At 36.9% G+C, this 14,255-nt stretch overlaps 1 protein-coding gene across 5 annotated transcripts in view; it reads left to right on the top strand.

The window, feature by feature from the left end:
- Positions 1-14,255, top strand: part of CRYZL1 (crystallin zeta like 1) — a 34,860-nt gene that overhangs the window by 6,356 nt on the left and 14,249 nt on the right. For all 5 annotated transcript variants that reach the window (XM_015062572.3, XM_053220598.1, XM_053220599.1 and 2 more), the window contains 5 exons: positions 3,237-3,308; positions 4,937-5,014; positions 7,633-7,705; positions 11,308-11,352; positions 13,067-13,135. In XM_015062572.3, the coding sequence (XP_014918058.2) occupies positions 3,243-3,308; positions 4,937-5,014; positions 7,633-7,705; positions 11,308-11,352; positions 13,067-13,135 (331 nt within the window). In that variant the 5' untranslated portion in view covers positions 3,237-3,242. The remainder of the gene's footprint in view (positions 1-3,236; positions 3,309-4,936; positions 5,015-7,632; positions 7,706-11,307; positions 11,353-13,066; positions 13,136-14,255) is intronic.

A 14,255-nucleotide genomic window follows, 5' to 3' on the forward strand; every position in this document is an offset into this window, starting at 1 on the left:
CAGTAAATAAACTTAAAAACAAAAAAGTTACCAAGGGCAGGGGAAACAGTGGCTTCCAAAATTACAACAGGAGATGCTTTGAAATCAAAGTGTTGTTACGTAATTGTTCCGCTCCTCAAAAGGGAAATACTAGTAGCTCCCAACTGAGTAGAAGCAGTGATTTCTTTCTTTCTTTAATAATAATAGATATTGATTCTCCCAAGCTATCGCTGGGAAAACCTACTAGTTAGTAAGCAAATAAAGCAAGGTTTTGTTTGTCAGTACGTAACAAAATCTGGAAGCATAGAACAGATGGGGTAGATTAAATGTTACTGGGAGTGATTTCAGAGGAGTAGGACTTGAGTTTCATTCAGTTCGTAGAATCTGTAGAGTAAGTTCAGCACAGTCTCTGAGAACAAGCAATGCCTGGAAGCCCTGAGACAAGGGTGACCAGATGGCGTGGAGTCACTGACTAGCTCAGAAAGAGAGTGTGTGTTAGAGAAATGGGGGAGTAAAGTAGATTAGGGACAGAGAGTATGCATTTTAGGCAGCCTTGAAAGCTAGGCAGAAAAGGTTTCTTTAACATTGTACATACACACACCTGCAACCAAAGGGTTAGAACTGAATTAACATCAGACCTTGCTCAGCCTATTTTTTCTATACTTTATTGATACATGCTACATATATAGTTTTTTTTTTTGAAGTTTATTTATTTATTTTGTGAGAGAGAGAGAGAGCGAGTGAGCAGCGACAAGAGAGCATGCGAGCCTGGGAGGGAGACAGAAGTTTCTAAGCAGGCTCCGTGTTGTCAGCAGAGAGCCTCACTCAGGGCTGAATCCCAGGAACCGTGAAATCATGACCTGAGCCGAAATGAGGACTTGTCACTTAACCAACTGAGCTACCCAGGTGCCCCGCTACATACACAGTTTCTATGTCTTGAATGTGTATTCATGTCTGTTAGCTCCAGCATTTGATTATCACATTCTAAAAAGCAGCAACCATTGCCAAACTACTCAGTAAAGACCCTTTCTATGGATCCATTAGATCCACTAAGACTCAACATACAGGGTTGGCTTCATGGTTTGGGGCCTATGCAGTTACACTGGACTTTACTGTCAGAAGGAACCTGTACTTGGTTTAATTCTCTGCTATCACTGTCTTGAAATTTTAATAATTTCTAGAGAAGGTTCCCTGCTCTTTCATTTTGCAATGAGCCCTGCAAATTTTACAGCCAGTTCTAACAAGTACTTAATAATTATCAGTCAGTCCTGAACTAAAGGGTATAGGATTCTAGTTTTAAGTGACATATCTAAGGTTAGCAGCTCAATAGAAAAACCATTAACTGTAATGGTCAAGAGAAATGACTTTGGAGTGGGTAGTACCTGGTCTGGCCCAGCCCTGGCCCAGCTGGTGCTATGACACCCTAGGTATGTACCTTCACTTCTGGAAGACTCCTTTTTCTCATCCATAAATTAAATGCAATAATAGTACTTTCACCAGAAAGTATGTTCAAGAATGTTCTTAACAGGATAGTTTGTTAAAGGCCCAAACTGGAAACAATCAAATGTCTGTCTGGAGTGGAATGGAGAAATAGTAATTTATTCATACAATAGAATATAGTATAACAAGGATGATGAATGAACTACAACTATAGGAAACAACATGGATGATGCTCACAAACATAATATTGAGAGAAAAACCAGACATGAAGGAGTATGATTTCACTTCTAGAGAGTCAAAAACAGACAAAAGTAATCTGTGCTATTGAAACTTGGGATGTTGAGTATCCTTAGGGGAAGGTGGTGACTAGAAGGGGAACAAGGGAGCTTCTGGAGTTCTAGTAATGTTATGTTTTCTTGCTGTGACATGGCCATATTCACTTTGTAAAATTCAGTAAGCTCTTCATTTAGGATCTGTGAACTTTGCTGTGTGTATTTTATACTTCTATAAAATTTACATTAAGAAATAGTCTTGGGGCACTTGCATGGCTCAGTCAGTTGTGCATCTGACTCTTGATTTTGGCTCCGATCATAATCCCAGGGTCACCGGATTGAGCCCTGTGTCAGGCTCCACCCTGAGCATGGAGCCTGCTTAGGATTCTCTCTCTCCTTCCCTCGGTCCCTCTCCCTCGCTCATAAGCACTCTCTCTCTCTCTCTAAAGTAAAATAAAATAAAATAAAGAAATAGTCTTGCCATACAATTACAATTGGCCCCTGAACAAGACTGGGGTTAGGGGAACCAACCCTCCGAGCAGCTGAAAATCCACGTGTAAGTTTTGACTCCCAAAAACTTAACTACTAATAGCCTACTGTTGACTGAAAGCCTTACTGATAACAATCAACACATATTGTGTATGTTATATATATGTTATATTCTGTATTCTTATAATAAAGTAAGCTACAGAAAAGAAAATGTTATTAAAGTCATAAAGAAGAGAAAAAACATTTACAGGACTATATTGTAAAAAAAAAAAATACACATGTAAGTGGACCTGTGCAGTTAACTCATTTGAGAGTCAACTATGTTATGAAAATCAAACAGTTGTGGAATCCTTAGAGATGCTTCCGTAAGTTCACAGAATATAGGTTTAAAACTTCCATTAAGTGGTTTATAAACTGATACAGAAGAATCAGGGATACGGTTTTAATAAGTGTCTTCACTTTTTGCTTTTTAATTGTCTTTTTTTTTAAGACTTTGACAGCCCTTTAAATACCACCTTTAGTAGTTAAAATTGAGCTCTGTGGCCCTTGTAAAAAAATTTTTTAACTGCGTCTAATAATTTTTACTGAATAGCAAAGTAAAATCAAGCACCTCACCTTTGTGTGAAAGGTTGAACTACATTCTTAGTAAGACATGTACCCAGAGATTGTTACATATTCTCTTATTTTAATCACTTTCAGGAATTATTATCTAAATTGTTTGTTTGAAAACTACATTTATCCTTTGCCAGCATTATTTTTCTTTTTTTTTTTAATGTTTGTTTGTTTATTTATTTATTTTGAGAGGGAGAGAGAAAGAAAGAGGCAGAGAGAGAATCCCCAGCAGGCTGCGCTATCAGCACAGAGCCCAACACAGAGCTTGATCTCACAAACCATGAGATTGTGACCTGAGCTGACATCAAGAGTTGGATGCTTTAACCAACTGAGCCACCCTGGCACTCCAGCCAGCATTATTTTTCAATTTTTGCTTTCATTTGGTCTGGGAGATATTTCATTTCATATTTATGTATAAATATATATGGTTTTTTTTTTTTTTAGGGGACTATGAAAGGCTTATATTTTCAAAAGAGTTCTACAAATGAAGAAATAACATTTGTATTTCAAGAAAGGGTAAGAAAAATGGTTTGATTATTTCCTATATGTAATAGAATCAGTTTTAAATGACCTGTTATTATTTTAAGTGGAACTAAGTGAGATAAAATTACTTTAATGAAATTTACAAAGTGCTTTAATCTTAGGTGAAAATGATGGTCCATATTATGGTATAAATATATTTTTTTAAAGAGTTGCAAAGGAGTTTTTAGTTCCTCAGGGTGGTGGTATAACGTATAATTAGGAAAACAGAGTAATCTTGATAGTCTTATATGTTGCAGAATTAACCCAGCATATTCAGAATCCCACAGTAAAGTGAGTATTCAGATTGTAGCCGTATTTCAGAAAATATTTCTCTCATGTTGTAAAATGAAAAGCGGGGGAAAGCATTGTTTTCCACACTAATTTCTGGGGTTTGCAAATTTAATTCGCTAAACTTTAAATTGTCTCTCATTTTTGACCAAGAACAGGTAGTAGAATTTTAATGTGTTGGTGATTGAAAGGTTTGTGGCAAGCCAGAATCATTCCACTGTCAACTTAGGGCCCAAAACTAAGTGCTATATTTATTTCATGGTAGTAATAAGAATTTCTAGATCATGAACACAATCCAGTTTTTCTGTTATCTTTCATTAACTCCAAAATTAAAGTTAAGTCAGGAGTCTAAATCTCAAACAGCTGGGTTTCTGCCATTGAGTCAGGATGAAGCTCTCAGAGGTTTGATTGGCTCTTGGGAAGAATCATGTACAGGTTCATATAGTCATTAGTAAAATCCACATATTCATTGATATTATTGAATATCTTCATAATATCACCAAATACTATCAAATCTGAAACTTACAAAGAGACACTCCCAGAGTATCATGTCCATGTCAGATAAAACATTGATCTCTTTGATAGGTTATAGGAGGGGCTACACAAGTAGATATCTTACCCAGCTTTTGATATAATTTGGGGGAATATCAGGAGTTGAGGGAAGTATTTTAATTATTGGTGCCAGGATATGGTTATTTGGCAGAAGTGATAATATATTTAATAAATAATATAATAGGTGGATGATATTGAGTGCCTGAGTGTGAACGATTCTTTGTCGTTAAAGGTATATCTAGCTGTGGAATAGGGGGGTAATTAAATGCCTTTAAGTTTGTGCTTTGACCCCAAAATCCCACGTGGCATGCTGAAATGTCCAAGACAGATATAAATAAGGTAAGTTAAATAAGATACACAAGTGACACTAAACAACTTCATTTATAGCATTAAGAAAATTCCAAAATCAGTGAAGGCTATATGTCATGTGTATAAGGATATCCCTGTACATGCAAAGATTTGATGCTTTGAGATTATTTAGATTCAAAAAAAGTATGGTATTTGCTCTACTTTGTTACCCTAAAAATTTACTGCCTACACATATACCCATGTTGGTATCCATTCATTTTCAAAATAACTACCCTACAGCTTTTTAAACATTTTATCCCCAAATTCCCTTTCTACTTTTTGCATTCTATATTATTCGATAATTGCTTATGGCTTTTTCAATTAAATTAGCTATAAGATTTGGGGTGGGGTATGTTTAGTTTTGTTCAATTATGTATGGCAGTTTTCACAACATAAAGGCATGTTCTCAAAAGAGTATTATCATTTGGTTCTAGGAAAATCTTCCTATTACAGAGGATAACTATGTGAAACTTCAGGTTAAAGCTTGTGCTCTGAGCCAGATAAATACAAAGGTACGATGCTTTTATTTTGACCAAAAGTCAAATGAGAGTGTCCTGGTATATTTAGTGTACAAATAAATCATGATAACTGACTTCTGAGTGCCAAGAAATTAACATCCTTAGAACACTAAAACAGCTAGAGAGGATATATAATGTGAATTTGTGTGTTTTTATATTATTATCTAACTATATTATTATTATATTATTATTATATTATATTATATTATTATTACATTATATTAGTATCTAACTATATTATTATCTAACTATATTATTCTATATTATTATCTAATAACTATATTATTATCCTACATTTTATATTATTATATGAAATATTTTATAAACTACACTGTGGAAGGCTGAGAATTTATAATTACTATAGCCTATTAATCAAGGAAGAAATTATTTTTATAAATATACTAAAAATAAAACTAGGAATCTCATCGGTGATTTATTTACTATTCTGTAGATATTTCTAGTTAATGTCTTTAGGTAGAGTTCACATTCTTATTGTCATTTTTCTTTGTCTTTCCCTCTTGCTCATACATACGTATCCCACCCTCATACCACCCCACAGTAGTCTTCCATTATTGACACGAAGTACTTGAAAAGTCTTCAAATAGTAAATAAAGTGTGGTTAAATGTGCCATGATAAAGCAGGTCCATTTACTCAGTTTTGTAAAGATTAATACTGTAGTTTTATTGGACCCTTAACTAACTGGATTATAATGCCATCATAATCTCTAGAAATCTAAAAGTTTTCTGCGATTAAGTCACATTTAGGAAAATTACAGAGCAAAGTCATAGGTTTCCATTGGGCAACATGAGCATGACTTGAAAAGTGAATTAGTAAGATGCCTTGAAATCCTTTCACCAGAAGTGCTGGTACTCCTTCCAAGGTGTGCTTTTTATTTTTTTTTAAGTTTATATATTTCTTTTGAGAGCGAGAGAGAGAGAGTGCAGGTAGGGAAGGAGCAGAGAGAGAGTCCCAAGCAGGCTCTGTACTGTCAGCACAGCCTGACACAGGGCTCAAACCCTCAAACTGTGAGATCATGACCTGAGCCAAGATGAAGAGTTGGACTCTTAACTAACTGAGCCACCCAACCCCACAAGGTGTTCTTTTTAAAACTATGAAAAATTCATTGAAATCCCAGTCTAGGAAAATTATCTAGCAGAAAGAAATGGTCCATTAGAGTAAAATCAGTTTAATGAAATATTGTCCAACTATTAACCTTTATGGAATGGTTATGGAAACTGTGGTAATGCAAGAAAATACTTGTGGCGAGTAAAGGACACAGGAGGTAGTTGTTACGTCCATAATGAAGATGTAACATGGCCACATGAAATGACATGTCCACACAAAAGAAATACTGTAGAATATCCAGTATTTCCAGGAGAATGTCATAGGAAAATCTTAGGAAAAGCATAAAGTTGCACACTGAACAAAAGACTTTTCTGGAAATTAGGTATACACCAGAAATCTAAAAAATTTTTAAATAAAAGAAGGGTGCCTAGGTGGCTCAGTCAATTCTTGATCTCAGCTCAGGTCTGTATCTCAGGGTCATGAGTTCAAGTGCTGCAATGGGCTCCACGCAAAGCATGAAGCCTACTTTAAAAAAATAAAAACAAAGAAATATGCAAGAGAATTATATCAATGTATTTTTCTTGCTGTTCCTAAAATCCTGTGATCTCTTTAAATCTGTCTAGCATCTCTCATATTATTATAACATTATAAGTGGCAGGAACTTAAACTACAGGTTTATGTACACTCTGCCACTTTAAAAGTCAAGTACTTAATTTGTTCAGAATCTAACAAAATACTAACCTCTTGAAAAAGAATTTATCCTTGGGGCACCTGGGTGGCTCAGTCAGTTGAGCATCTGACTTCGGCTCAGGTCATGATCTCACAGCCCGTGAGTTCAAGCCCCGCGTTGGGCTCTGTGCTGACAGCTTGGAGCCTGGAACCTGCTTTGGATTCTGTGTCTCCCTCTCTCTCTGCCCCTAACCCACTCACATTCTGTCTCTGTCTCTCTCAAAAATAAATAAATATTAAAATAAATAAATAAATAAAGTAAAAAAGAAAAAAGAATTTATCCTTTAAAAAAAGAAACTCAAATCTGAAATTATATGGCAGTTGCCCTTCTGTATATCCATCACTTTTCCCATCTGCCCCTTACCTAGGACTTGTGAGAAGCTCATATGATTTCTAAGGACGTGGGAACAGAGAACCTTCTGTTCTCATTGCCTACATCCCCTCTATTCAAAAAGGCCCTCTCCAAATTCCCTTCGCCCCACCAGAATGAAGTGACTGATAAAAAGTATTTAGTCAACCAAGAAGAGTTTGGGCCATAATTTTTGTTGGCAACATAAAAATGCTAAACAAAGAGTGTTAATGGTGATTTGAATAACACACATACCTAAATTCTCCATATCAACTAATTTCTCAGCAAACTCTTTGTTTTCCTACTGTAGAGAGAAACTTATTCTGTGAAGTTACTTGTTTTGTCTTAACTCCAAAAATTAAATCCTATTTCTTTTTTCTGTGGTTTGATTTTTGCTCTTGCGTTCCTCATATATGAGAAAAGGCCAGGATTTATTCTTAACAGTAAACAGTCTTTGTCATGATTTAGCTTCTAGCAGAAATGAAGATGGAGAAAGAGTTCTTTCCTGTTGGGAGAGAAATTGCTGGAATTGTGTTAGATGGTAAGTTTATAGATATAAATATCTATTTATTTTCTAAGATGAAAGAATTAAATGGTAGCTAATTGGTTTACCAGTACAGAAAATTACATATACTTCCTCAAATGTGAAATTTAATTATACAGAAATGTTTCCCTTTTTTAATTAAAAAGAAAAATGGAACTTAATTGGTGTTTTATAATTGAAGAGCTTATTAGAGTTTAGTAAATATTTAGGGATTATGTGTTTAAATCCATGAGTAATCATATGGAATAGAATGATCAACATTGTTCTTTTTATAATATTTACAAACCATAAATTGCCTGTGTAAGTGGGCTTTGGGCCAAATTTATAATAGAAACTGTATTCACATTCAATTTGTTATGTTTGCCTAAAATTGAGCATTTAAAAGTTAAGCAGGTTGCTCATGCAAAAATGGGTTCTTGGGAGAAATAACCAGTAAGATTTTATGGTTGCCTTAAATTAAATTTAAAAAAAAAATTGTTTCTAAGTTTTATTTAATAAATAATGAGTAAATAGTGGTCTTAACATGCAAGACAGTAAGCCTAAGTATTTGAGATTGTTGTTTTTAATGTTTATTTATTTTGAGAGAAAGGGAGAGTACACATGCACATGTATACACGTGCAGGCAGGAGAGAAGCAGAGAGAGAGGGAGAGAGAGAATCCCAAGCTGGCTCCACACGGTCAGCACAGAGCCTGACACAGGACTTGATCCCACAAGCCGTGAGATCATGACCTGAGCCGAATCAAGAGTTAGATACTTAACCAACTGCGCCACCCAGATGCCCTGAGATAATTTGTTTCTAAATAGATCTATGTTTCATATTCATTGCTAATTGGTAGTTCATGATTAGTCAATATGTTTGCTCTTTCTGCATATGTGAATGAATGAATGAGTATATAATGTGGATTCGACTATTTGAGTTTTACCTGTGATTTTAACCTATAATATATTTGACTCTTCCTCAATGTTTTCTTCAGATATAGCTAAAATACAATTTCTTCTTTCTTCTGCTCAGAATGTAGGAAAGTAAAAGTAAAAATTTTAACAGCTAGAACATGATGAGTCATTTAATTCATTCATTTATTCATCTGACATTTAGTAAGCATTTGCTAAGCGCTTGGGATATTAAATAAGACAAAGTCCCCTGCTGTCAAAGAATTTACTATCTAGGGGAAAGACAGATACATACATATGAGCAGATTATTATGAGCGCTCAGAAGAGAGATACCCAACCCTGCCAGAAGAAACAGGGAAGGCTTCTTGGGTAAGTTAACCAGACAGTAAGGAGGAGAATCATACTCAACGCAGAGGATATCATGAACGAAGACAGAAGCAAGAAATCATGTGATGCATTGTAAGACTCTGTAGAGTTTGGTATTGCTAGAGCAAAAGCAAAGTTCTGGGCAGGAGTCGGAGGCAACATACTTGGCAGCAGAGAAACATTGTGTTAAAATTCTCCTTTAAAAACAGCAGAATTAAAGATAACAAAATATTTTAATGATATGAACACTGATTCCTTCCCCCCAAAATATGAAGCAGGAAGGTAGACAAGGGCTAGAGCCATAATGAGCTTCATATGTCAGATTGGGTTTTAGGGAGATTATTGTTGTGGTCATATGAAGGGTACTTTTGAGGCTGTAGGCAAGAGGACTGGTTGAGGCATAGACTAACAGGCAACAGATGACAAAGTCCATAAACTAGACTAGACAGTGGTGGCAGAGGTATGTGTTCACGAAATACTGAGGAAATAAAGTCAGCAGGACTGAACTGCAACAGGGAAATAAAAACAGGTTTAAGAGCCAGGAGTGATTTACCCGATTCTGGTTAAGGTATGAATTGGTGCCACTAATTGAGAAGAGAATAGGATCTGATTTGGAGGAAGATGGTAAGTTTAGATGTATGCTTGTTGAGTTCAAGGTACATAAATGACATCTGACTGGAAAGGTCTAGTAAGCAAGATATGAGTTTAAACTCAAAGATAGGAAGGGCACCTGGGTGGCACAGTCAGTAAGCATCTGACTCTTGATCTCTGCTCAGGTCACGATCTCATGGTTCATGAGTTCGAACCCCACATTGGGCTCTGCACTGATGGCGTGGAGCCTGCTTAGCATTCTGTCTCTCCCTTTCTCTGCCCCTCCCTGGTTTGTGCGCTCTCTCTCTCTCTCTCTCTCTCAATAAACTTAAAAAAAAATTAAAAGCAAAGAGTTCTGTGCTAGGTTTGTATGTGTTTGACAGTTGTCCACATATCAGTTGTATTTGAAATCAGAATTGTTGAGCTCACTCAGGGAGAGAGTAGAAATGGAGAAGAGCCATAGCCACTCTTTGGGGGACAACTGAAAGGAGTGTGAAGGAAGCCAATTGAAAAAGATCAGAGTGATCCCAGGAAGACTGCACAGCAGCAGAAGGGAAAGGGAAAGGAAAGTACAGTGCATCAGAAGCCGCAGATACTGAGGGATGTTGGTGCAGGAGGGATCCAAAGAAAGAGCAAACTGTGAAAAGAGAACTTAAAAGTAGGAATATCAACTTAGGGTATCTCGTGGAGCACCAACAGATGATTTCTGGAACTATCTTGCTGCTGTCCAGCCACAGAGGCCACTTCCAGATTTCCAGCTTCCATCTTCCTTCCTTGAACTACCTCAGTTTCGGTGTCTGGTAACGAGGACTAATAATGCCTACCTCATGGGCTGAATGCCTACTACAAGTAGGCATTCAATGATGTTTGGGGTTTCCTCTCCTTTCTTCTTGTAACTATTTGAACAAAAATATTCTAAAGAATTGACTGAGAGGCGCCTGGGTGGCTCATTCAGTTAAGTGTCCAACTCTTGGTTTCAGCTCAGGTCATGATCTCACAGTTTGTGGGTTCAAGCCCCACATTGAGCTGTGTGCTGACAGTGCAGAGCCTGCTTGGGATTCCTCTCTCTCCCTCCTTCTCTGCCCCTCCTCCATTCGTGAGCTCACACATGTGCTCTGTCTCCCTGCCCCTCTCAAATTAATAAATTAAAAAAATAATAATAAAAGAGGAGGCCAAGATTGTTGTCCTTTAAAAAAAACAACAAAAAGAAGAATTAACTGTAGAGGCTTTTTCTCTACATGTGCAGAGAAAGTGTAACTATCATTTCTGTGTAGTTCCAAGAAATCTCTTGGCACCAGTGTGAATTTATTTTTATTGTAATTCCAAATCAAAGTAATTTTATGCATGACTCTTACCAGAATCTGCCATAGTGTGTCTGAGGTTCTGCAACTAAAATAATGATAGAAGATTGGGCCAGCCACAGGAGGGGTGGAAAGCAGTATAATCCTCATAAGAGTTGTGGAGTCAATTATTTTCCTTCATCCTTAGCTAAAGAGAGAGACATCCTTCTCTGTGGTGTCAACAGCCACATGACCCAGATTTTATGGAGAATTATGTGGAGAATCCAGATTTGAAGTACTCTGTTCTACAGTATTTATAGACCATAAAATACCCTAGAAGTTCTTGGCCTTTCCTCGGAGTCAGTGACTTTTTTTTAATATAAACCCATGGATTTGTTTCAATAGCTAAGTAATTGAGTGGTATTTAATAACCTCACAATATGAATTGTTGATTTTCTCCCCTCTTTAGTTGGAAACAAGGTATCATTCTTTCAACCAGATGATGAAGTCGTTGGTAAGTTACAATTTATAGCCCTATTTCAAGTCCAATCTATTTTACTGTCATCTCTTCTTTTTCTGAGACAGTTATTAATGTTTATTGTGTCCCCTGCTTTGTATGGAAGAATACATATATCCTGACTTTTTGGAATTTGCTTACAGATATCCATCAATGAAGAAAATTGAGAATTCACTCTCAATAACAGAATATTTAAAACTTTCTTTTTTTTAATTTAATTTAATTTTTTAATGTACATCCAAGTTAGTTAGCATGTAGTGCAATAATGATTTCAGGAGTAGATTCCTTACCCTCTAGTTCCATTCACATTAATACTTTCTAATATTTGACTATTGAACAATATTGTAGATGGAAAGATGACCATAGTTGTTACTGTGGTTGGTACCGTCCTTTCTTTTTTTTTTTTTTTTTAAATATATGAAATTTATTGTCAAATTGGTTTCCATACAACACCCAGTGCTCATCCCAAAATGTACCCTCCTCAATACACATCACCCACCCTCCCCTCCCTCGGTACCGTCCTTTCTTGACAGGACCCCAGTCTGTGGCTAGACTGCAGACTCTGAGAAATGCAGTCACAGGTCACCTGCTTGAAGACTGCTGTCTGCCAGGCCATATGGAGGCCCTGCTCTCCATATCCAGCTTGCATTTCGCAGAGATGCTCCCTCTCTACTCTTGTAAAACCAAAATTTTACTGGAAACACTTAGTTTATTGGCTATTTTAGAAATCCAGAGTGAATACTATTTTGCAAATACATATATTTATACTATTCTATCCTAACAGTCACACAAACATATAAAATAGGACTTTAATAGTAGTCTCAAAAATTAACCCTTTCTCTATGGAAAAATATTCATAGGAAGATATTCACCTAAACTGAGAAAATATTTTACTTTATGGCTTGCTTGAAGTTGTTGAAAACAGATTTGTAGAGAGGTTTTCATCAGCTTTTTCTGGTATTGCCTTTGACTCCTATGTTTCTTGGAGTATTTACTTCTGTCTTTCATATCCTTATTTGTCCAAGAAGTCAATGACAGTGTGTCACTCAAGATTGTTTTTATAAGAGACCAAAAATAAAATCAAACTAGCGTAGAGGAAATGGGATTTTACTGGAAGTGTACTGGGGTGTCTCAAAGAACCAAACCAGGGGTGCCTGGGTGGCGCAGTCGGTTAAGCGTCCGACTTCAGCCAGGTCACGATCTCGCGGTCCGGGAGTTCGAGCCCCGCGTCAGGCTCTGGGCTGATGGCTCAGAGCCTGGAGCCTGTTTCCGATTCTGTGTCTCCCTCTCTCTCTGCCCCTCCCGCGTTCATGCTCTGTCTCTCTCTGTCCCAAAAATAAATAAACGTTGAGAAAAAAAAAAAAAAGAACCAAACTGTGGGAAGGTAGCTATTCACCAGGAACAATTTTAATGAGGAACCAGATGCCCCCAAGACTCTGACTTGGCTCTGTACATTGGCCACTGCCTTTACCATCACTCCAAGGTGAAAGAAGAGGGAGTAAAAGATAGTACAGGTGATGAGCATGCATGACAGAAAATGAACAATCCACTTCCCTTCCATACTTGTGAGGTCTCTCCCTTCCCCACACTAGTAATGACTGGAATCCTCCTTAAAATTCCATTGAACAAAATTTAGACTAATACCAGCAACTCATTAGTAGCGAATTCATTTTGAGATTGTTTCCCTTAAGTTTCTCCTGTTAATTTCCAGGAATTCTGCCACTAGATTCTGAAGACCCCGGGCTTTGTGAAGTTGTTAGAGTGCACGAGCATTACTTGGGTACGTGCCAGTCTTTTGCAGCCCATGTAAGTCTTAACGTCTTTGATGCGTGGTGTTTAGTAACATTGTGTTGTATTTGCATCTACCTTGAGTAATAAATAACTGTTGGCTGGTCACATGAACACTGCTAGCTTATATTAATATTAGTAAAATTCATATTCAGACCAAACAATATATAGACCTTTAAGTTTCACTTACACTACCATGGACAGAGATTTGAAAAGTGGTTTCTTTCTTGACTCTGAAATTATATCCCTGATCAGAATCTTTTTTTAATTGAAGTATAGTTGGCATACAATGTCATGTTAGTTTCAGGTGAAGAATTTTTTTTTTTTTTAACGTCTTATTCTTGGTTATCAATTGAACTTAAAAATGTACAAAAATCTAAGGGCTCCTGGGTGGCTCAGTCAGTAGAGCATGTGACTCTTTATCTTAGGGTTGTGAGTTCAAGCCCCATGGTGGGGGTAGAATGTACTTTAAAAAAATTAATTTCAGGGGTGCCTGGGTGGCTCAGTCAGTTAAGCACCCGACTTCAGCTCAGGTCATGATCTCACAGTTTGTGGGTTCGAGCCCCGTGTCGGGCTCTGTGCTGACAGCTCGGAGCCTGGAGCCTGCTTTGGATTCTGTGTCTCCCTCTCTCTCTGCCCTTTCCCTGCTCATGCTCTCGCTCTCTCGCTCTCTCTCTCTCAAAAATAAACAAACATTAAAAAAAATTTTTTTTAATTAATTTCAAAAGGCATTTTTCTGGAAATCTGGGGCCTATGCTTATTTATATGTGTATTAAACCTAGATAATGGAGCCAACTATGTGTCTTCCTTTGAATGATACAGCTCACTTTCAGATACCATGCCATGAAAGTCTTTGATCCATAGCTATTTTGATGCTATGCAATTTGAAAATTGAGGACCATCACTAGCTTTTTTACAGGTAACTGTACTATTTTTGATCCCAGAATGTCGTTGGGCCTTATTTCAGCTATCCTTTTGAGAACCTTGTAACTGTGGAATCAACTAAAACCTTTCATTTGGATTCCCAGGCTTGAGTTTTGACTAAGTTCCCTAAATTAAATTGGTATAGAAAGTTAAGTATTGAAAAAACGAACAAAATAAGGCCTATTCTT

This window comes from Acinonyx jubatus, chromosome C2, assembly GCF_027475565.1.
Source record: "Acinonyx jubatus isolate Ajub_Pintada_27869175 chromosome C2, VMU_Ajub_asm_v1.0, whole genome shotgun sequence".
Lineage (NCBI taxonomy): Eukaryota > Metazoa > Chordata > Mammalia > Carnivora > Felidae > Acinonyx > Acinonyx jubatus.